Source organism: Gastrolobium bilobum, unplaced genomic scaffold, assembly GCF_033153095.1.
Source record: "Gastrolobium bilobum isolate Gb01-03AN ecotype WA unplaced genomic scaffold, APGP_CSIRO_Gbil_v1 utg1031, whole genome shotgun sequence".
In the NCBI taxonomy this organism is placed as follows: Eukaryota; Viridiplantae; Streptophyta; class Magnoliopsida; order Fabales; family Fabaceae; genus Gastrolobium; species Gastrolobium bilobum.
This window is the reverse complement of record NW_026899326.1, coordinates 429,302-453,929: the sequence shown is the minus strand read 5'-3', so window position 1 is coordinate 453,929 and position 24,628 is coordinate 429,302. Positions and strand designations below refer to the sequence as shown.

General features: G+C 33.2%; 1 protein-coding gene across 1 annotated transcript; it reads right to left on the bottom strand.

Moving 5' to 3' along the window:
- Positions 1-9,993: 9,993 nt before the first annotated feature.
- On the bottom strand, positions 9,994-23,044 carry LOC133289665 (protein DETOXIFICATION 16-like). Its single transcript, XM_061487656.1, has 11 exons — positions 22,880-23,044; positions 22,484-22,601; positions 20,192-20,403; positions 17,305-17,849; positions 12,437-12,523; positions 12,289-12,345; positions 10,964-11,202; positions 10,591-10,621; positions 10,380-10,467; positions 10,192-10,278; positions 9,994-10,122 (listed from the first exon to the last, which is right to left on the bottom strand). Exons 1-11 carry the CDS (start codon positions 23,042-23,044, stop codon positions 9,994-9,996), a joined length of 1,758 nt encoding a protein of 585 aa, XP_061343640.1.
- Between the last annotated feature and the right edge of the window lie 1,584 nt (positions 23,045-24,628).

Below are 24,628 nucleotides of genomic sequence, written 5' to 3'. Positions count from 1 at the left end.
TTCATGAGTCCTCTCATTTATATATACTTTACTTAACCCATTATCACTCCCTCTTAAGTATAAAATTCACCATTGATATCCTCTCTCTTAATTGAATATCCCGACCCAAAATACCTAATCCACCTCTAGTCAATCACCTAGCTAGCCCAGGCCCAACTCACTTCTAATATTAGAGTCAAATGGATCTAGGAGAAGCCCGGAACAGGGGATCACTACTAATGTGCTAAGTTAGGTCATTACACAAAGAGGATCCAATACCATATCATAATCCAAAATCTTAACATTAAATTTATAAGTCCTCTCATTTATATATATTTCACTTAGTTTATTATTAATTAATGTTCGACTTTTCAAACTTAAATATCTCAACAATTTTTAAATCGAATAAGGTGTACTACACTTGCAACATTAATGTGAGAGAAACTTCAGTAGAGCCGTAGTATGCTATTGGATACTCATTTTTTTCAATTTTGGAAAAATTCTTTTCATTCTACTCCTCTTCTTTATTTTTATTCTCAAGTAAGTCCTCAAAAACTTTCTTTTCTTGGACAGATGTACCATACATGGGATGTATGGAAGATTTTTCCCATTAATGTCTTCTCTGCACCCTGCATGACAGAACTCGTAAGGCAATTCAAGGTTTATTCTCTGTTTACAGGAAAAAAAAGGTTTATTCTCGATAATCGGTCTATCCTACCTTGAATTTAGTCTCACATATTTATCCTTGCATATTATTAAAAAAAATACTAGACAATTATAATTTTTTAGTCTGACTTTTTTAATTTTTAACATGAATAATAATTAGAGAGATATAATATAACAATAAATGGATCTTTAAGTAACATTGTTGGTTAAGATGATTGTTTAATTATGGTGCAGCAAGCATTTTTTTGGTAAATAAACAATGAGGTTTTTCTTAAAAAGAAAAAAACTAATATGACTAATTTTAACTTATCGTTCATATTAATTATTTATATTTTAAAATCTTTAATAACTAATTTGATTACTTTAACTTTCACAATTACTATATATTATTTCTCTCGCTAATTAAAGTCCTCCAATATTAATTACAGACTAGGAAGCTACTTACATTTTATGAAATTAAAAAAAATGGGTATGTATTAGTGAATAGTTAATTAAGCTACAGATAAGTATGAAAATTCCAATTGATTTTAGTTAAATTAAATCAATCGAATATAATAGTTTATTAATTCTTACATTTAAAATCAATTAATTTTTTTTATCTTTCCTATAACAACCTTAAAAATGTTAAATATTATAAAGTGATAGAAGTATTTATTTTACTCTCCCAGCTTTTTAATGCCTGAGCATGTTCAGTATTCACCATTAAGGGGGTGTTTGATAAGGATTTTTGGGAAGGATGTCTAGGCAACTTGAAATGGATTTTGTTTTTGTCTACGTTTGGTAGAAGAATTAACAAAATTTAGGTAGGAGACTTGTTTACCCAGCCAACCTGTTCTGTGTGCAAAATTTCTTTGAAAGCACTGTTTCAAAAAACTATATTCACAATGGTATTTTGAGTTTATTTTGCTTGGAAAAAAAAAGTTGAACGAATTTGCTGACAAAATTGTCCCTGGTTTCAACTCTCTTTTAAGTCGTACGTATCCTCCAATGGGACAAAAAAATTTAACACTGTTCTTGTTTCTCGATTGAAACCATTCCAAGCATCGAAGCATTTTACAAGGTTATTTCTCGATTATACATATATGTATGCAAACAACAATAACAACTTTCAAATATTTTACAAGGTTATTTCGGTCATTTCAATTCATTTTCCTATTAATCTTTTTTCTTCAACCAAACATAGATTCAGAAAATTTAACCCAAAAGTAATACAAAAAAGAAGAAGAAAATTTAACCCAATTTTCCTGATAATATTTTTACTTATCAAATAACTTTTGTTACATTTTCTTATCAAACTCACTTTCCAACCATTTCTCTCTTAATTACATTTTTTTAGTATTTAAAAAATTTCTAAACGCTCCCTAAAAGAACAATACACAGGTGTTGAGACTCGTGAAGTTTTACAAATTTAAAAAGAAAAAATGTTATATCTTCCCAGTTCCCGAGTGTTAAATGCGCTCAGACTTTTGGTAGCAGCACCCTGTTTTTCTAATTTTTAACAAGATAACCGCAGCATGAAGTTTATATATATATATATGAGGCAGGATCCTTTGACAACGGTGTCAAAGAAAAAGTTTGACACCTCATCTGAGAATCATTAGATTAAAAAAAATCAATGGTGTCACATGTTTACAAATCAGTTGATTTTTTTTAATTAACGGTGAAATTTTTCTTTGACACCTTATATATATATATATATATATATATATGAGGTAGGATTCTTTGACACTGGTGTTAAATTTGAAATTTGACACCTTATTTGAGAGCCATTAGATCAGAAAAGATCAATGGTGTCACATGCTTATAAATCAGAGCAGTTGATCTTTTCTGATCTAATGGCTCTTAGATAAGGTGTCAAATTTGAAATTTGACACCAGTGTGAAAGGATCCTACCTATATATATATATATATATATATATATATATACAAGTGTGAGGGAGGATTCACTTACCACCATTAAAGTATACCACATTTACAACCAATTTGATTACTGTTGGATTAAAATTAAATCCAACGGCTCACGATTAATTCTTATAATCCTAATTTTTTACTTTTCATTCTGTCACATCTTCTCTCATCCTCTCCCAACTCTCTTTAGGTCTTCTGTGTTTTATCCTCTTTTTTTCTAGGATTCACAACATACGCTGAATTTATTTCTTTACGATCCTTTGATCACCCTTTCTTGAAAAGTGTTTTTCTTATTATGATTTTCATACTCGCAAAGTTGCGGCTCAACAGGTATACTGCACATTCCACATAGAACAAATGAAACTAACCTAGAATTTGTGTGTGATATGCGATTAATAAAATGCTTGCTAAAGAAAATAATTCTAGGTAAAGTTGGTCTTTTAGTGTCCCCTTTGTGAGGGTTTTTTTTTATGATTCACTAATTTTCTTTTTTATATTTTAAATTTGATCCCTCTCTAAATTTGTTTTGCAGGTTCTTAGATTCACTTTTTTTTTTTTTATCTCACGCAGGGTCTAGTGAGTTATAGTGATGGATATAAGTTCACTCAATCCTGCACAGATTACTACGATGGAGTCTGCATTTTGTGTTATGCTTTCAAAGGAATAGTTTCCTTATGATGCAAAAGGGATTTGCTGTAGTGAGAATCAAACAACTTTGCTATAACATCATTGATTGAATTGGAGAGTATAGGAACAAGAGAATAACATTATATTCTAAAGAACGAATTTCACAGCCAACAAAGTTAAAAACACATACGAAAATATATGACCAGAAGGCATCTTTCTTATATTTTTCTGATGATCCATACCATAAGGCATCTTGAAAGTCCATATGTAAATCAATTCAAAAAAAAAAAAAAAAAACATTACGTGCTCCTTCAATCTTAGGAAAAAAAAAGATCAAATACGAAAGACCTAGACAGAGTTGGAAGAGGATGAGAGAAGATGTGAGAGAATGAAAAGTAAAAAATTAGGATTATAAGAATTAATCGTGAGCCGTTGGATTTAATTTTAATTCAACGGTAATCAAATTAGTTGTAAAAGTGGTATACTTTAGTGGTGGTAAGTGGATCCTCCCTCATTATGTATATATTATATTGCAACAATTTTTCCTATTTTCACAATAAAAAAATCTCAACACAATCCAAGAAATTCCCAATACAGTCCAAATTGCGCACAGCTTGCACGGCCTAAGACGCAGTTATAGTAGTTTGTAGTTAGTTAAGAGTAGTGGTAAACCCGACTCGATAGAAAACCAGTGAATCGTGACTTAATTGGTTCGGGTTCGGGTTAGCCAATGGATCGTTCATCTAACTGGCTCAATGAGAACCGATTTGACTCGGCCAAGTTTTATCAAAATTAGTGTTCCGATCAGTTTTTGTTAAACCAATCGAATCATGCATATTATTTTTTAATGAAAAATTAAAGCGAAACAACATCGTTTTTAAAAATGACCAAATGCAAAATATTTAAGTTACAATTCACAAATACACATATCAATCACACACACAAAAAAAAACACGATTAAATATTTAAAGTTAAAAATAATGAAATTGAAATGAAAAGTGAAAATCCTACGTAAGTTGGATTGAAATTTGAAATCATAGAAGACACGAGGGAAAACTAATTTAAAATTTGAAAAGTGATATTTTTTTTTTAGAGTAAATATCTTTTTTGGTCCTCAGCAAATTTCACGATATCCGTTTTAGTCCCTAGCAAATAAAAAGACTATTTGTGGTCCCTAAGAAATTCAAAATAGATCCATTTAGTTGAAATCGTGGTCCCTCACAAATTCAAAAAAGACCCACATTAGTCCCTCAAAAGGACTAAAATATGTCCACTTTGAATTTTTTAGGGACCAAGAATAGTCTTTTTATTTGTTAGGGACTAAAGCATGTATCATAAGATTTGCTGAGGATCAAAAATGGTATTTACTCTTTTTTTTTTTAATAATGACCCCATGGATAATTCTTTCTTTTCCCATAATTAGGGAGGGCCTAAGCCCCAAAAAATGGATTATAAAAATGCAAGAATTATATAGTTATGAAAACAAGTAAATCTTCACCTAGTAAACTAATCATTTGAGAAGGAGGCTAGTTAAAGATGATAATATCATTTTCCATGCCAAGACCTTATTTCATAAATCAATCCTTGCATTTGTTGCTAGACATAATTTTAAGTAGACATAATTATAGATTTTGCTAGTGAAGAAATTTTGAGGGATCATGTGGTTCAACTAGTGATGCACTGATCCGATACCTCGATCACAAGTTTAATAACATTGGTTTAGAGGTTTTAATTAACTAATTGTTTAGTGTTTACACATGTATTTATTATTCTCACGGAGCATGCAAGTTGTTATGGTGCTCGGGTATATATGCTTATCATTCTCACACATGTATTTTCTACAAATTATTGTTATCAGTATCATACGATACACGATACGAGTCGTACGATACACAATACGATTCATACGATATAATACATATAATTCACAAGTTCAGCGATACATATCGATGGGTGTATCAGAAAAAGGGTTATATCGAACAATACAATATTGTATCGTGTATCATACGATACAAAAATAACTCAAAATTTATAATTTTTGAATTAAAAAAATAAATAAAGATTTGATTTGTGATTTAAATTAAAAAAAACTAGAAAAGGTATTATTGTAGGATAAATTGGATTTAAACAGAAGCGATTTAAGGACCTAGTACATTTATATGCTTATCGAATCATCATCGTCTCTCAAACACACATGGCATACCTCTTGCAGCACAGGTCTATAAGCGACCTCCTTATGTGTTAATTCTCTTCACGAACTGGTCTTCACTGTGTCTCAACACGAACGATCTCCTTGTAGCTGGTTAGCAGCAGACCTTCCAGACTATCTCTCAAGGGAAAATGGTTAGTGTGTGAGAACTCTCTCACTATAAGAGATATGATCTTACCTAAGCCTATACAACTGCAGAAGAATCCCCAAGGCTAGTGGCTAAAAGTGAGAATATAAACGGGCACCAAGAAACCCCAGCCTTAGGCTACTTGGGATCTTCTCATAACTTGATCCCGATTGGGCTTTTAAGAGAACGAGCATAAACCCAAATGTTCTGCCCTCGAGATAGAGATTTCTAGTCAGATGTCTATGGAGTAGATATCTTTAAGGTAGTAGATTAGTGTGTATAGAGTAACAACGTTGCCAAAGGGGTGGTGTATGTGCACAGTGACAACATAGCAATAAGAGAGTGTTTATAATTGTATGCTTTATCTCTTATTTAAAGGGTTTACCTGTGAGTAATGAAATTCTGAACTTTTTGTGGCTTTTTTTTAAGCCATGTCCAGGTTTGTAGTTGTCGTATTAGGATTTGTGGCAATCAAGAATTCTTTCCTTTATTTGCATTACTTCCTCTTTTTGTTGCCATTTCTTGGGCCTTCTAGAATATGAGCCACTCATATAGGCCCATAACACCAATAATCAAAGTAAAAGAAAATAAAGATTTGATTTGTAATTTAAATTCAAAAATCAATCTGAAAAAACTTGAAATAATTAAATAAATATTCAAAATCTCTTTCTTCTCTAAAATAAAAAATAAATATATAAAAAAATTGATTCAAATTAAAGCAACAGAAGGTTGCGTAAATAAAAAACAAAAAAAGTGTCTTTTCAAGATATCTTACCTTGCTTTAGCTCGTACATTATGCTCGTATAATATTTCTTTTAGTCAAACGCCTTATCTAATTTTTTTACATATGTAATCATATATTTTGTTATGTATAATTTTATTTTTTTTAGTCTGAAAAATCTTAAAGCCGACATGAATGATAAAAGAAAAGGCATAATTATATAAGAATAAGATAATGTCAACTGACTTGATAAACAAAATGATATTACTAACAAGAATGATAAGGGAAAATGACCTCAAATTGTTGAATAAGAAATTAGAGATGAGTCAAATGACTACACTAATAAAGAGGATGATATATTAATTATGCCACTGATAGATGCTGGTAGTGATAGTAGTGATAATATCGGTCTTGATGATTGATGAATAGGAGAATAACTAGTTTGTATTTTAGTTACTTATATATTTTGTTGATTGTATCTTTTTGGAATTTAAATTTGTATGATATTAAGTATATTATGTATTTTTAAATTATTTTTTATTATATTTATGTATTTTACGATTCGATACGATTCACGATACACAATACCAAAAATGGGTCAAACAATAAACGAGACATATTGCGATTTAAAACCTTGCTCCAAATTGTTTTCCCAAAAGTATAATAATTGGACTAACATTTAATTGTTTTCATAAAATAAAGTTTAATTAAGATCTATATATATGTAATAAGTTCAATACATGTCATTAATTTTAATATTTTTTATAAATCATTTGATATCGACTAATTCAGTTTAGAGCTTAACATGAGTAAAAGGATAATAAAATTATTCTTATAAATTTTTAACTTAATTATGTATTTAAACTGGAAGTAAACTGAAATAATTTATTGTCAATTGATCAACGATTCTTATTAACTTTATATATCTTGCCAAAATTCAAGTAAATTTATTTCCATCGTGATTTTTAGCTCAATATAATTCAAGTGATTAGAATTAATAACAATTTGTGTAGAAGTAATAAATTTAAGTCATAATATTAATAAGAACTCTTTAATGGATGCAAAAATGTGTACACTTGCACGTACTACATACAAAATTAAATAATAAACTGTTTCGAAGGTGTCTAAATACTGCAAACAGTTTCCTGTTATGGTCGCTGACATTGAGTGGAATCTTATACAATACTACAATAGGTCCCCTCTGTCATGGAGAAATTGCATTTTATATTTAACTCTTGTCAAAAAGAAAACAACAGAAAAGTAAAAATTACATTTTATATTTAACTCTTGTAAAAAAGAAAACAACACAAAAGTAAAAACGGCACCAAATAATTCTTTTTTAGATTAATCTCTTACCTTTGTAGGAATATAAAAATTAATATCATTTTATATTTATTATTATAAAAATTAAATAGAAATTAATCATTTTTTAATTAATATTTTTAAAAATAAAAATATGTAAAAATAATTTTACTAAACATAATTATATTTTTGAAAATTAAAATGTTTAACAACTTTTTTAATTGTCACATTCTTCAATATTTCTATTGCTAACGTAACTAGAGAATAAAAATATTGGCCCTACAATAAGTACATTGATGCTTATTAAGATTTAATTTAATTCAAAAATTTAAATTATTGGGTAGGATTATGTTAATTAATTTGTTTTTTTTTTCCAATACATCTCTTCATACGAGAAGTTATCAAATTTGAAGAGTGAATAATAAATCAAATCCAACCTACTTATGATAATAAATTTTATAATAATTCAATTTTTTATTAATAAAATATGAAGAGATAAATATTATATTCTTAGATTAAATTAATAATTTTATATTTCTCTATTTCAAAAACTTTAATAGCCTGCCGTTGCTTCCCCACACATTGACCTAACTCTTTTGATTCTTTATACCGTTACAGTTACATAAACATTCATACATTAAACGTGGCAGAGTTGACTCAATTAATGCTCTCTTCGTGATAACGACATGACTGCGTCTGCATTGGATTTATTTAAGAAATTTTTATTGTGTTAAAATTTTGCATAACATTAACTTTTATGTTTATTTTATCTTTATTCAGAAATTTTGATAAGGTCCATCAATTCAATGGATATAAAAAGAGAGACAAAGGATATTGTATTGGATCAACATTTTGGTCCAGCCCAGTAGAAGCTACTTATATTATGCTAATCGAGTCTACCCAGTAAATTCAGTCCATTTTCATATCCTTACTTTGAGGATCTCATATCTAAAATTTGGGCCACGTCGTATTCAAACAATTAAGACTAAAGCATGGACCTGTACCAAAAAAAGAAAAAAGAAAAAGCATGGATTTCGTAACATAACAAATAAAAATAGGTAGATGTTAAGTATAGGAATCCAAGCCTTCTAAACTAATAGTTAAAAGGCATTTATTAGCGGAGAATATATGCTCTTATAACTAGGTTGGTGGATGAGATATGATAGAAATAAATAAGATAATTGAAATATATAAGATTAGGAAATGATATTGACATGATAATCTCATATATCTTATTCCGTATTTGATGTTCATTAAATAAATAATCTGATATGATAATGTTATCGTCAGTATTTGAGATGGACTAAATATTATCAAGATATGATGTAAATAGACGTAAATAATTTTTATAATAATAATAAAAAATTGTTATAATATAATTAATTTCATATAATTATTTTTAAATTCATTATTAAAATAATTTTTTTCTTTAACTTATTTGTACATTGATTCTTATTTTAAATTATTTTAAAAATATAAAAGTTATAATTTTAAATAAAATATATTAAAATAAATAAAATAACTCACAAATTTTTTAAAATAAAAATTATATCCTCATCAAATAAAATTTTAAAAATCAAGTTTTAAATTGATTGTGAATACCGGTGGTAAGTGGGGTGCATGTGAAAGTGGTAGTACATAGTTGACCTATGGTTGGTGGTGGTGACTGATAGCAGTGGACGACGACGACAATGATAATGATAGTCGGTGGCAGTTGTGGTAATGGTGGCCAATGATAGTGGTGATGGCAGATGCCTAGTAGTTAGTGATTGTGGTGGAAATGGCGACAATGACAACGGGTGTAATGGTGGTGGCTGGTGACAATTATGGTGGCTGACCAATGATGATAGTGGTGATGGATGATCGATACTCTCACGTTCCCAATGAAGTTCCTTATAAAAAAGTAGAAGGCTATAATCGCGATAAGTTGGGCATGATATTTGCTATCTTACACTATCCAATCCTCACTCAATCCCACTTAAGATAACTTATCATGTGAATAAGATAAAATGAGTCAATAGAATAAGTTTATTATATCATGGTGGCTCACCAAGAGCATTATATAATAGTTTATCCTATCATCTTTATCTTGACCACCAAACAAGCTCTTAGAGTACACTTAAACAAATTACGATATAAATGCTTATTTTTATATTTTATTTTAATATACAAGTTTTTCATTTATTATATGAAAACTTACACAATTTTGTATTCATTAAACCATCTAAATTAATTAAAGAAACACGTTATAAAATATAATAAATACAAAAAATATTCTTTAAACATGATCTAACATACTTTGTAATAATTACAATATTACGATAATGATATTAAGAGATATTTTCAGATATTCTATCCTATTATTATTTATATACTTTTTTTTACTACTTATATTATACTTTTCTTTTATTTATATTTCATGGTTCATGCCCGAAGTATAAGCTTGGTAAATAGTTAGTCCTTGAGTTTTGGTTCCATCACCACACAATTGCCTTTGCTGTATTCCATTTGGTCACTTGGCAGTGCAAGTACATCAACTTGGACACAACTATTGCCTCGTACTCTTATTGCTGCCTTATTTGCCTGAACAGAGAAGATATTGCTGTTAAGATTCTAAGTTGAAAACAAAACTGAGTTAAAGATATGACTTACTTCTTTCTCCCAATTGGTGCCTAAGGTGACTAGAAGAAAACACACCACTTGCACAATAAGTGCAAGTATAATCCCTAAAAGGAGCCCCTGTGTTTTTTTTGAAAAAATCAACTTCATTTTAATAGCACTAGCTCCAATTAAACAAGTTTACTAGTAGGAAACAAGATAACAGATTGGTTAAATCTTACCTTTTCATTCATATGGAGGACAAAAGCAAACACAATTGCAAAAGGAACTCCCACAAGATAATAAGATCCAAGATTAATAAATGCACTGTTGAGATATATAGTCCCACATTGATTGTATGTGCAACTAATGTGGAGTTTATAAGGCCTTGGACACTCTCACCCTTTGAGCTAGCTTTTGGGGTGGTGACCTCAAGGTTCTTTACATGCACTAAGCTTCTGCCAGCCACATCCCCTGGCAATACCTTTTTTCACAACCCAAAGAATTAATAAAGCTCAAGTTCACATGTGTATATAAACATAAGGTCTAAGGTCAATTGACATGCATGTGATTTTTCTTTTTAGGCCATAGATAAAGTGGAATTCATTTATTTTCCTCGTATACTTCTTTTCATAAATTTCATTGGTATTTTACTTAATTGAGTAATTCATTTACTATTTTTTCTTCCATTCAATCTAATCATGTATAAGGTTTCTTAGAAATTATGCTGAAAATATAATTTTAATGCAACTTTTTTTTACTACGGTCACAGTTTATCTTTATCTAATATCTTTTTTGGAATTTATTGAGGGATTTTGTTTAATACCTTGGAATGCTGTTTGAAGTGAATCTACAAAGGCAGAGCTTGCAAGAATTGGCATCATGGATGCCATATAATTGACTACTTCAGGTACATTGGTAAAAATAGGGCCCCAAATGTTCCTTGTAAGTAAAAGGAGTGTGAATTCTAAAGCCCCAACCGTGAAGGCCATGAATAAGGTGACTTTAACAGCTAAATATGCAGCTTTTGGACAGCCAGCACCTAGTTCATTTGAGATCCTTGTACTGTTTAATGAAATATATAAATAAAATGAGGCTTGTTAAACCCAATAATTGCATAAAAACCATGTGACTGCTATATTTGTTTTTGGTGATAGAGTTACAATATGCTTGGATTTGTGTTGAAAAGCCTCAAACACAAGTTATCAACCAGAAATTTGATATTGCAAAAGAAAAAAATAAAAGGATGTTCGGTTATTTTCAACTAAAATCAGTTTTTCTTCTAAACATACATTTGACTAAAAGTGAAAAAAATGTAGGTTTTGCGTAGACTTACTTTTGATATAAAAGTTGAATCATTTCACTTCAAACTCTCTTTTAACCAAAATCAATTTTGCTAAATCAAAACCATCTAAAATCAGGAATGCAAATACTCATCCAAACACACTTAGTCTGTTGCTAATTTTTCCCTGAGTGGCATAGCAAGCACATTTTCTGATCAAGATTAGTCTTAATGAATATACATTTATTTATTTATTTTTGGATATAGTAATATATAAGTTGCACAGTTCAGCATCAAGACTAATAGCATTTTTGGAAAAACGTTTTCAGGATATGGGATCACCTTTGAGGGTAAAAATGTGGTTTTGTGCCAGCATGTTTGATAATTTCAGAGCAAAATCAATTCTGCATAGCAACATTTTATTACTTTTGCAATGAAGAATAACCCAGTTATAGATGTTATTGACAAAAATATCCTCATAATTTAATATTATATTATTATTTTACAATATTTATATAGCTTTACTGACAATTAACATGTAAAAGTACTTTTATCAACAAATGTAAATATTATTTTTTACCAAAGTCACTATTGAAATAAATTTTTTTAGTACATATTATTTATAAACTTGCTTTTCCTCAAAATAATTAAGTTTGGGAGTCAAATTCAAAGAAAATAAAGTTTGCAAGATATAATAATGGGAAAGAATCCGTTTATAATTTTTTTTTTACAAATTATACTATCTATTTCTGGAAGTATATAGTGTAATATAGTGTACTTCCAGGAGTACATAATATAGTTTGTAAGAGTTTATAAACAAAAGATTTGTAAATATAACCTTCATCTAATAATATGTATACACAACTAACCTTGCAGCAGCACTAACTCCGAAGGGTATCATCCAAAACCGACCAAATGTATTAAAGCTGGGGAAGAGAAAGATCAAGGTATAGGCACGCCATATAAAATCTAGGACATACCATAGCATAACCTTAAGACCTTAATTAAAAAACTAACCATATAGAAAGCACTGAAGTTTGCAATTTTGGATTGGGAAGAGCACCTGACAGAATCACCATTAGTTCAAACGTCCATGCTTCGAGGCTGTAACATGGCAGTATCACAGAGCATCATTTAACACTTACAAACATTGGTTATTCATGTTAGAAATATATTTTAATTAGGGTTTTCTTATTTTGTAATTAGAGTTTTCTTATTTTGTATTATGTCAGATTATATTAGGATTGGGCTTAACCCATTAGTCTGCTGTTTATATATTGTACAGCCTTCATCAGTCAATACACAAAAATATTTCAAATGTTCCTCTCTTTTCTCTCGTTATTTAACATGGTATCAAGAGCCTAAGGAACTTTGAAATTTTTTTTTTCCGGTGAACCCACTGTTCATCGTCGTTTAAATCTTTTCCGGAGCTGTCTCCTTGTCAGTTTTCGGACGCTTCTCTCTCCGCATACAGCCGTCAGACCTTCTGTCTCGTCCAGCACCACCGTCCAGTCACCTTTTCCGGTGATCCACATACCGCCATGCTCGTCTCAGCCACGCGGTTCCAACGCCACCGGTCTCGTTCGATTCCAAGTTCACACGCGCCCTCACGCGCGCGTGACATTTCGGCCACTCTCTTCACACCAGCGGCGCGTAGAGGCTCCTCTCTGGTCGTGGCTGGTTGCGATCTTCTCGTCTCCTTGCGTAGGTTCTGGATCTGGTCTTGTTTTGGTGTTTGGACCTCTTTTTGCATTGACGTACAGATCCCTCTTCTACCGGTTAGTTCTGTGATCTGTTCTTTCTGATTTCTTTTTGATTATGGACCCTCTTGTCTCCAATGTTCCTAGTTCTGGGACTCCGGCTGGACAAAAGTCGGAGTCTACTATTTTTTCCAATTATATCCTTGCTCCGTTGAGTGTGGATAAATTGGATGGGTCCAACTATGACACTTAGTCTTCCGATCTGCGACTTTGGTTGGATGGGAAGAATTATGCATCCCATCTCACCACTACGGCTGAATCTGTGGTGGAAAAGGAGCGCACATGGTGGAAGATGATTGATGCTCAGTTGTGTAGTCTCATTAAAGCTATTCTTCATCCGTCTATCAAACAGATTTTTCGACCTGCTGTTACTTGTGAAGCTATTTGGAGTCAGGCAAAAGCATTTGTGACTTGGTGGTCTGAGAAGCAAACATCAGGTCCTACTGCATCCATTGCTCCCACTGGTAATTCTAGTAATTCTTTTGCTGGCATATCTCAGTTGCACTCTATTGGCCCTTGGACTCTAGATTCTGGGGCTTCTGATCACATTTCTGGTAATAAGTCCTTATTCACTTCCCTTTGTACTACTGGTTCTTTTCCCACTATTACTATGGCCAATGGGTCTCTGGTCCAATCAAGGGGGATTGGCACAGTTCTTCTTTTACCTATTTATCTCTGGATCATGTTCTATATGTTCCCGATTCTCCTTTTAACTTACTTTCTGTTAGTCGGTTGACCAAATCCATTGACTGCGTTGTTTCTTTTACTAAAACCTCTGCCATCTTTCAGGATCGGAATTCAGGGAAGGAGATTACCAAAGGATGTGAGTCTCGGGGCCTCTATCAACTAGTTCCCTCTTCTTCAGCCTGCTCCACTGTGGATTCTCCTCTTACTATCCATGCTCGTCTGGGCCATCCTAGTCTTGCAAAGCTTCAGAAGATGGTTTCCCATTTATCATCTCTTTCTACTTTAAATTGTGAGTCTTGTCAGTTTGGAAAACATACTCGTAGTACGTTTCCGAGTCGTCTTAGTTGTCAAGTTGTTTCTCCTTTTTCTGTGGTCCACTCTGATGTTTGGGGACCAAGTTGTCATTCTTCTACTTTGGGTTTTAAGTACTTTGTTACTTTTATTGATGATTATTTCAGATGCACTTGGTTATTTTTAATGAAAAAGCGGTATGAGCTGTTTTCTATTTTTCAGTTATTTTATAATGAAATAAAAACTCAATTTGGTATTCCTATTCGTATTTTTCGTAGTGATAATGGATGTGAGTACTTATCTCATCAATTTCAACAATTCTTTTCATCTCATGGCATTCTTCATCAAATATCTTGCCCTCATACACCTCAACAAAATAGTGTAACCGAGCGCAAGAATTGCCATCTGGTTGAAACCACTCGTGCCTTGTTAATTGATGGTAATGTTCCATACACATTCTGGGGTGATGCTATACTTACTGCATGCTATCTCATTAATTGCATGCCATCATCTGTTCTCAATCATAAGGTACCTCACTCTATTTTATTTCCCCATCAAGCTTTATATCCTTTAACTCCACATGTGTTTGGTTCTACGTGTTTTGTTCATCATCTTGGTCCAGGTTTGGATAAATTAGCTCCCAAGTCTCATAAATGTGTTTTTCTGGGTTATCCTCGGTCTCAGAAAGGTTACCGTTGCTACTCTCCCACTTTACGTCGATACTTTATCTCGGCGGATGTCTCCTTTTTGAATCAATTCCCTTTTTTGCATCCTCTACTACTCCTGTGGATACTGATTCTGTACAGTCGTCCTTCCCAGGTGACCTTCTTTACCTTCCGTCTTTACCCATCCATGTTTCTGACTCTCCTTCTATCACCTCTTCTGCTGATAAGATCGAGCATAGTTCGTTAGATGTATCTGTGGACTCCCATTCAACTGCATCTCCTCCCACGGCTTCGGTCCCACCTTCGGATAGTGACCTTCCCATTGCTCTTCGTAAGGGTACTCGTGATACTCGCCCTCCGGCCATGTATACAGTCAATATTAGTTATCATCGTCTTTCTCCATCATATTTTGCTTGCCTTTCCTCTTTATCCTATATATTTGTTCCTAAGACCACAGGTGATGCACTTTCACATTCGGGATGGAGACAAGCTATGATTGATGAAATGAGTGCTCTTCATCATAATGGAACATGGGACCTGGTGCCTCTTCCTTCTGGAAAATCTGTGGTTGGTTGCAGATGGATTTATGCTATTAAGGTTGGACCTGATGGTCAAGTGGATCGTCTTAAAGCTCGCTTGGTGGTGAAGGGTTTCACTCAGGTCTTTGGCTTGGATTTTAATGATACTTTTTCTCCTGTGGCGAAAATATCTATTGTTCGCCTTTTTATTGCCATGGCTGCTATTAGCCATTGGCCTTTCTACCAACTGGATATCAAGAATGCTTTTCTTCATGGTGATCTTGAGGAAGAAATTTATATGGAGCAACCTTCTGGATTTGTTGCTCAGGGGGAGTCAGGTCTTGTTTGTCGTCTTCGTAAGTCTCTCTATGGCCTCAAACAATCTCCAAGAGCTTGGTTTGGTAAATTTAGCAGTGTTGTTCAACAATTTGGCATGACTCGGAGTGCAGCTGGTCATTCTCTCTTTTATCGTCATTCTGCTTCTGGATCTATTTATCTGGTGGTATATGTGGATGATATTGTCATCACAGGCAGTGATCAGCATGAGATCACTCGATTGAAACAACACTTATGTCATCATTTTCAGACTAAGGATCTTGGGAAACTTCGATACTTCTTAGGAATCGAGGTGGCCCAATCTAAAGCTGGTGTTGTGATATCTCAGAGGAAATATGCTCTGGATATTCTTGAAGAAACTGCTCTGTTAAATTCAAAGTCTGTTGATACTCCTATGGATCCAAGTATCAAGCTTCTACCAAATCAGGGGGAGCCCTTTTCAGATCCTGAGCAGTATAGAAGATTGGTTGGAAAATTGAACTACCTCACAGTCACTCGGCCTGATATTTCCTTTGCAGTTAGTGTTGTCAGTCAATTTATCAATTCTCCATGTCAAGAACATTGGAATGCATTCATTCATATTCTTAAGTATATCAAGGCATCTCCAAGGAAAGACCTTGAATATGAAGATAAAGGTCATGATAAAGTGGTTGGGTACTGTGATGCTGATTGGGTTGGTTGTCCAACTGATAGGAGATCTACTTCTGGGTATTGTGTCTTTGTTGGAGGCAACTTGATTTCCTGGAAAAGTAAGAAACAAAGCGTAGTTGTCAGATCAAGTGTTGAAGCAGAATATCGCTCCATGGCGACTACTACTTGCGAGCTCATCTGACTTAAACAGTTTCTCAGAGAACTTAAGTTTGGAGACACTGGACAGGCAACTCTCATTTGTGATAATAAAGCAGCTCTACACATTTCATCAAATCTAGTATTTCATGAAAGAACCAAGCATATAGAAATAGATTGCCACTTTGTTCGAGAAAAGGTTTTTGCTGGTGAAATTAAAACTAGCTTTGTACCCTCTAATAAGCAATTAGCAGATGTGTTTACAAAATCTTTGAGGGGCCCTCGAATAGAGTTTATATGTAACAAGCTTGGTGCACATGACCTATACGCTCCAGCTTGAGGGGGAGTGTTAGAAATATATTGTAATTAGGGTTTCCTTATTTTGTAATTAGAGTTTCCTTATTTTGTATTAGGTCAGATTACATTAGGTTTGGGCTTAGCCTATTAGTCTGTTTATATATTGTACAACCTTCATCAGTCAATACACAGAAATATTTCAAATGTTCCTCTTTTTTCTCTCGTTATTTAACAATTCACATTATTAGTCACAAGGAAAAAAAACGAAGTTATTTATTTTTTATATGGATAAACCACAGATATCCTTCACGGGAAACATTCCTGTTCGGGATGAGTTCAAGATTAAGGCTTTAAATTTTTCCTAAAGATGATAATAGGGAGGATTGAACACATACTTCCATCCTCACCTGCTCAGCTCCATGCGCCAACTGAGCTACCATCATTTGGTAAAACAAATAGTCTTTCATATTAGCTAATTTGGATGCAAGTTGTTATACATCTATGGAAATAAATTTTGGTGTTCAGTAACAAATATCATATCATACCAGACCATGATTGCTGAAGGAAAAGCAAGCCTAAGAAATTGAGGGATGTTATGCAAGGATTCCCTTGAGAAACCAGTCCAAGTGCTTTTGCATGAAGAGGAGAACCTGATGTACAGTGCTAGTAGTACCATGTTAAGCCAATTTGAAATGCAAATTGCAATGACAGCTCCTTTGATGCCAAGGCCAAGTTTTAGAACCAAAACCCAACAAACAAGGACATGTGTTAAGGTAGTAAATCCAGAAGCTAGCAACATAGGAAAGACAATGTTTTGTGTTTGTAGGAATTTGACAATGCACCGTAGAAGGCCATTGGCAGAAAGGCTTGGGATCAAGTATAGGGCAAATAGTCCAGCTTCTGCAGCTATATCTTGGTCTTGATGCAGAGCAACTAGAATAGGCTTTAAGTTTGCGCAAATAATGGACTGGGGTATAGTAACAACCATGATTACCACCATGGCTCTCTGCATGTGTATGCCAACCAAGTGATACTCCTCTGCTCCATATGATTGACCACAAAATGTATCCAGTGCACTTGACATACCTATCTAAATGAGCAGCGAACATAAACAGCAAATCGAATTTTAAGGAGCAAAGCACATCTAGAAGAACAAATTCTTGAGTATATATCAGGGACAAATTTATATCGGTATAACAAGAAGAAAAACATGTTTGATGTTTTTTTTAGTTAGAATCTACTTTTAAACTAAATTAAAAAAAAAATTTAAAACAAAGAAGTTAAAAGCTGTTTGATGATTATATAAAGCTTTTAACTTAAAAAGTTGGTTAAAAGCACATATTTCAAGAAAGTCCCTCTCTTTATATCTATATGGCTCTTATTTCAAAAAAAGCACACAATTCAAGAAAAATTACAAGAGCTTAAAAAAAAAGCTCCTTCTAGGAGGTTTTGGTTTTTGCCTTTTTTTTTATTATAAAAAAAGAGCTTGTCATTATAAAAGCTCCTCTGTTTGGATCCTCTTATTTTCAAGCTAGAATCTACTTATAAGCTAAAGCTAAAAAAAAGAGCTTAAAAAAAGAAGCTAAAAGCTGTTTGAAAATTACATAAAAATTTTAGCTTAAAAATTACTTAAAAGCACATATTTCAAGAAAGTTATCTCTTTCTCTATCTTTATCACTCTTCATTTTAAAAAAAAGCACACAATTAAAGAAAAACAGATAAGAGATTAAAAAAAAGCTCCTAGGAGGGGCTTTTAGTTTTCAGCTTTTTTCTTCATTATAAAAAAAAGCTTTTCGTTATAAGAGCTTTTTCCAAAACCTGTTTAGCCTAGCTTATGCTTATAAGTAGCTTCTAGTTTAAAAAAGAGAGGATCCAAACAGGCACTTAGTCTAACTTCTGGTTATAAGGAAAAGAGAAGTTAAAAATAAGAAGATTCAAACTGGCACTCGTTATTGGTTATTATTCACTTGTATCCAACTCACGTAATTAAAAAAAAATTAGAGACGATTTAGATATAAATAAAATTAATGATCGAAATTAAGAGTGTAACTTATACCGATATAAAATTATTATCAACTATATATGTTAAAATTATCATTGGGAGGTTGACCTACATTGAATTTTTTTTATTTGAGGGGTTCTAAAGTTCAATACTTTTCCTTTACATTTTGATTGTATTTTATTAGAGTAGTGATAAATTATCTAAACAGTCAACCTGACATTCTCTTTCTCCTGTTACTCAAAAACAAAATATTAATTAAAAAAAATGAAAGTATTTAATATTTTGATGTCTCACAAAATATTTTTGTAATGATGAAACGGGATGAGGCCCAAAGAGAAAAACTTAGAAAGGAAGTTTAGATCCCATTTGAATGAGTTTTTTTTACTCAAAAAACTGTTATTTTTTAAAAAAGTATTTCTCACTTTAATTAAACATTTAAATGTCATTGTTTGAAAAAGTGGGAAAAAAGTCAAAATAGTATTTCTTTTTAAGTTAAAGTTCATGGCTTCTAAAACAAAGCAGAAGTCAAAAGCTTTTCTCAAAATATAAATTTGCTCCAATTCCAATTTCAACCAACCCCACCACCATTACCAAATATTGTTTTCATTATTATTATTATTATTATTATTGCCCCAACCCCAAAATATTGTTTCCATGATTTATTTTCATATGTCCTTTTTAATAATTTTATACATTGAAAGCATTTTTTTAATTTTAATATCCAATATTTTTTTGTAGTTACGTTAAAGTAATTTTTTAGGTATTCCATTCAAATACAAAATAACATTTAACTTTTAAGAAAAATCAATTTGAAAATTGTAATGCCCATCCAAACCAGTTGAATTATGACTTATGCAAGCTCCTATCTCATCACTTATGATTATGAGTGTATAAAGCTCCTAAGGAAGGATATATATTTGGAGTAGTTTATTTCGAAGATTTTAAAATTTTATTCTTAATTTACATGTTTGTCTAGTGGGACTCACTAATTCTTTATAAGTTATTTTTAAATATAATGTTTTAATTATTCAATTAATTTTTATTCAAGTCAAACAGATTAATCTGAGATTTAATTTTAAAATTTATAAGGGTCAATGGGGAAATAAAAAAGATAGTATGCCCGAATTTCACTTCCCGAAAAATTGTCCTTATAATATAAAGGTGTGGTGTCTTACTTTGTGAACAGCACCATGCATCCTAACTTAATTTGTGTTCCCTGTGCTCATTAAGAAGTAATTTGGTTTCATGATCATCCAAAACTATTGAAAACCTCTAAATAATTTGCATAGTTCATTTTTCCACAACATTAATACAAACGTAGCTAAAGGGATTGAGATATGATATTGTGCACTGGTGTGAAAATATGGAATACTAAACACTTGTACTAGAAAAAATATGTATATAGAGGGAGAAAAATCATGTCAACTTACCAATACACAGAAACCAGTGACATTCACAAATGAAGTAGCCAAAGAAGCACCAGCTAGAAGCAACTCGTTCAAATGTCCTACAAACATGAGAGATATCATTTGTAAGCTGTGCTGAAACACACACACAAATACCATTGGCCCTGCTAGCCATATCTGCTTCTTTGCTTCGTCTGCAATTTCCTTTCTCCATTTGGCCATTTTGGCTTGTCTCTCTTACTTCCTCTCCCACAGCATTGCTTTGAAAGGTCGCATATAAAAATGCTGGGCCCTGAACGTGGAAACCCGTCTTCCATTAGATGGTCATAGTCAATTTGATGTAAAAACTATTTTATGTATGTGATAAGTAGGGGTGTACAAAATAACCAAAAATCTGAACCGAACCATGAATCAAACTGAACTGCACTTAAAACAACATGTTTTAAAAAATCAGTTCATGAACCGAACCGATTTTTAAAGAACCAGTTCATGAACCGAACCGGTTTTTAGAATCGGTTTAAGAACTGAACCATTTCCGAACTGAACCGAACTGTTTTCGAACCGAACCAAATTGTTTTTATAACTTTATTTTTTAATTTTTTTTCTTTTCAAAATAGGATCGACCCGAACCGATTCTGAATCGTTTTCAACCGAACTGAACCGAATCATTTTCGAACCGAACCATTTAAACCAATTCGGTTCGGTTTTTCAAAAAATTCGGTTCGATTCAACCCATGCACATCCCTAATGATAAGTGTATGGGAAAAACATTCCTAATTTTGCTGAAGAAATTTTTTCTCTATCTTATTTACATAAAAAGTGAGTGGGTTTCATTATTTTTTTTTAATCTCTTTCTTTTACAATGGGACAAACTAAGCAGAGAAAAAATTTCTGGGACAAAAGCAAAAATTTATGTGTGATAACATCGTGACATAATCATATCAACTTGAATATTATGAACTCTCTATATATATCCTTATTCATGTTCTTATATTTGAATATTGAATATGAATTTTTTAGCTGGGATAAGTTTGAGAATTCATGATTTTTATATGAATTTTTTTATTGATCGATGTTGAAATAGAAAAAGGTCTCCAGTGGTCTCGCGGTTTTTATGTTGATGCATCAGGTGAATTGTGGCTTTTACTCGCGACCAAAAGACAGCCGCAGGATACTGTGTTTTTCGCATTCAATTCTATTTAACCAACGGTTTTCTTCTTCTTCTTAAATATATAACACGAAAACCTGTAGCTTTGGATAAAGACGTTGAATGCGCACGTCTTTGACTTAAAAATCGTCTACGTAGCACCGATACCGACACGAGACACGTCACTTCGATATGTTAATTTTAAAAAATGTTAGATTTTGACACGGTAAGACACGTTTTGATATTAAAAAATATTTTAAATTTATGTAGTGTATATTATATTTAATATTCAATAATTTAACAAAAAAATGAAACTAAACTTATAATATTCATGAATTTTACAAAGAAACATAAATATCCTAAATATTTATATTAAACTCAATAAAATAGTAATCGTAATCTAACGAATCTAATAGTTGGAATTAAAACTCCACGCAATACAATTTTTAAACTTTTTTTAAATTTTTATAACGTACATTGAAGTGTCAAAAAATGTCAAAATGTCAGAATTTTTTAAGTATTGGTGCTTCATAGAAAATCGTAATGCTTCACGTTGAAATCGTAATGTAATCACAATTTGCCATATGACAGAGATTCGGCAAAGAACCAATTAATGACACCCACCACGTCCCTGGTTGTATGATGAAATTACGGTATACTCATCACGTTGAATTGGACAAGAATGAAAGACGCATAAGCATAACCCAATGAATGATACATTTTATATCGGTCGGTCACTACAAATAAATTTTCTGCAATAAATTTAACGTGACGTTGTCTTGGGACAGAAATCAGTATTTTTGTAATTTTAATTTATTTCAGGATTATTATAGTCTTCATAATTATAATTTTTTAATCTTTCAATCTCAAAACAATATCGTTTTAGAAGTAAATAAAGATAACTTTTATACAGTAATTGCAGAATTTTTTTTCTGATTTTATATACATAGAAATCTTAATCCCATGTACGGTGAATCAGTATGTTAATTTCTCATCCTTAAAGTGTCCTTCCCTTGTCTTTTTTTTTTTTTTGGAGGTTATCCTTCCCTTGTCTTCTTGTAGTGAATGGTAGATTTTATATACACAGAAATCTTGATCCCATGTCAATGTACCATTACATCGGAGATATCATTTGTAAGCTTTGCTGAAACACACACACAAATTAATACCATTGGCCCTGCCAGTCATAGTTGTTCCTTTGCTTTGTCTGCAATTTCCTTTCTCCTTATGGCCACTGTGGCTACTCTCTCTTACTCGAGCAGGTTGTTGCCTACTGATAGCCTTAAGCTATTGATTCACAATATTAACAGAAATTCATAATATAATTTTTATTATAACTCAATAATTCGAGTTTGCTGATTACTCCAGAGATTAAAGTTGAGAGAGAAGACAAGTTTGTTACAGAATTTTGATACCCTCTTCCTCACACTTCTACTTCCTATTATACGACAAAAGGAAATTGCTAATTGGGCCAAAAGGCTTGCCTTCATTAGCGAAAAAGGAAATTGCGAAATAGGCTAGGATATTGGCCCAGATAATAGGTAGCAGTAAATCACGTGACCGACCCAAGGAGAAATGCTGAGTCTCCCACCGCACCTGTCATCCACGTGTTCCCAGCACATAGTCTTTGGTCCACTTGACTGGTACCTTAACTCGATGACTTCTCCTAGTTGGTACTTCCATCTTCTGATCTGATCTCTTCCCCTCTGTTTCTTCTTATCTTCCCCCATTACTGTATGTGCCTCTTCCTTCAGGTTGCAGGTCCCTATCGAATCCCTCCGCCCTTAAAGAATCGATCTTGTCCTCAAGATCAAACTGTCGAAAAGCTTGGCAAAACTCCGAAGCTGAAATCCAGGAAGCGTCTTCTAAGGGCGGCCCCCTCCATTGCACCAGTACTTGCAAGTCTGAACCTTTCCCACTCGAAATGGTCCGCGAACGAAGGATCACTAGCGGATCGGTCACTGGATGTCCATCCCAAGTCACCGCCGGCAGTGGTTATGGGTGAAACGACAAATTTTGGCGAAAAGCTTTGAGCAACGATACGTGGAAGACAGGGTGAATCCGTGACCCTTCCGGCAATTCCAACCGATAAGCAACAGACCCGATGCGTGCCGTGACCGGAAAGGGGCCATAAAATCGGCGTCGGAGCTTAGAGAAAGACTGGTTATGTACTGATTTTTCCGATAAGGTTGGAGTTTGACCAACACTTGATCACCTACAGCAAACTGGATGTCACAGCGGTGCTTGTCAACTTGATTTTTCATTCGCTGACGGGTGCGGTGGAGGTTCTCGTGGAGCTGTCTGATAATGGCATCCCTCTGTGTTAGCAGGGTGTCCATGGCTTCAATGGGCGAAGATTCTCCATTATACAGTTGCAAAGTCGGAGGTAGTCGTCCATAGAGGATCTAGAATGGAGTGGTCCCAGTAGAAGAGTGGTATGAAGAGTTGTATGAAAATTCTGCCCACGCCAAGTACTGAACCCAACCTTGTGGGTTTTCCATGGCATAGCAACGTAGGTATTTTTCCAGTCCTCGGTTGGTGACCTCCGTCTGTCCATCACTCTCAGGGTGATTGGCCGTGCTGAATTGAAGGCGGGTGCCACTGAGACGGGAGAGTTTTTGCCAGAATCAGCTGAGGAAAATGCGATCGCGATCTGAAACGATCGATTTAGGAATGCCATGGTGTCTGCAGATGTCTGAAACAAATACGGATGCCACTTTTGAAGCTGTAAAGTTGCTGGCCAAAGCTGAGAAGTGGGCATATTTCGAGAGCTATCTACTACAACCATGATTGTTGTTTTCCCTTCTGATTGGGGAAGTCCTACTATGAAATCCATCGACAATTCTTCCCACACAGCATGAGGAATGGATAGAGGTTGGAGAAGACCCGCGGGAGACAGTGGTTGATACTTAGTAACTTGACAAACAGGGCAAGTTCGTACGAATTCTTGCACATCATTTTTCATATTTGGCCAGTAGTAATGGGTGGATATTCTGTGCAAGTTTTTACGCGTACCTCCATGTCCTCCAATTACAGTAGAATGGAATGCATGCAGCAAGGAGGTTTTTAACTCAGAAGTGCTGGCTAGGACAATCCTTCCCTTGAAAAAAATCAATCCATCCTTGAGAGAGTAATGCTCATAACCATCTCTCTGTTCTTCAATTGCCATGCTTATTTTTACCAATTCTGATTTACTACTGACCTCAGCTTTAATGGAATCTAACAGTGGGTTTATTAATGTGGACAAGGTGAATATGGAATTTTGGGCCGGTTCTTCAATCCTTTCTCATTCGTGCACCCTAGACAAGGCGTCT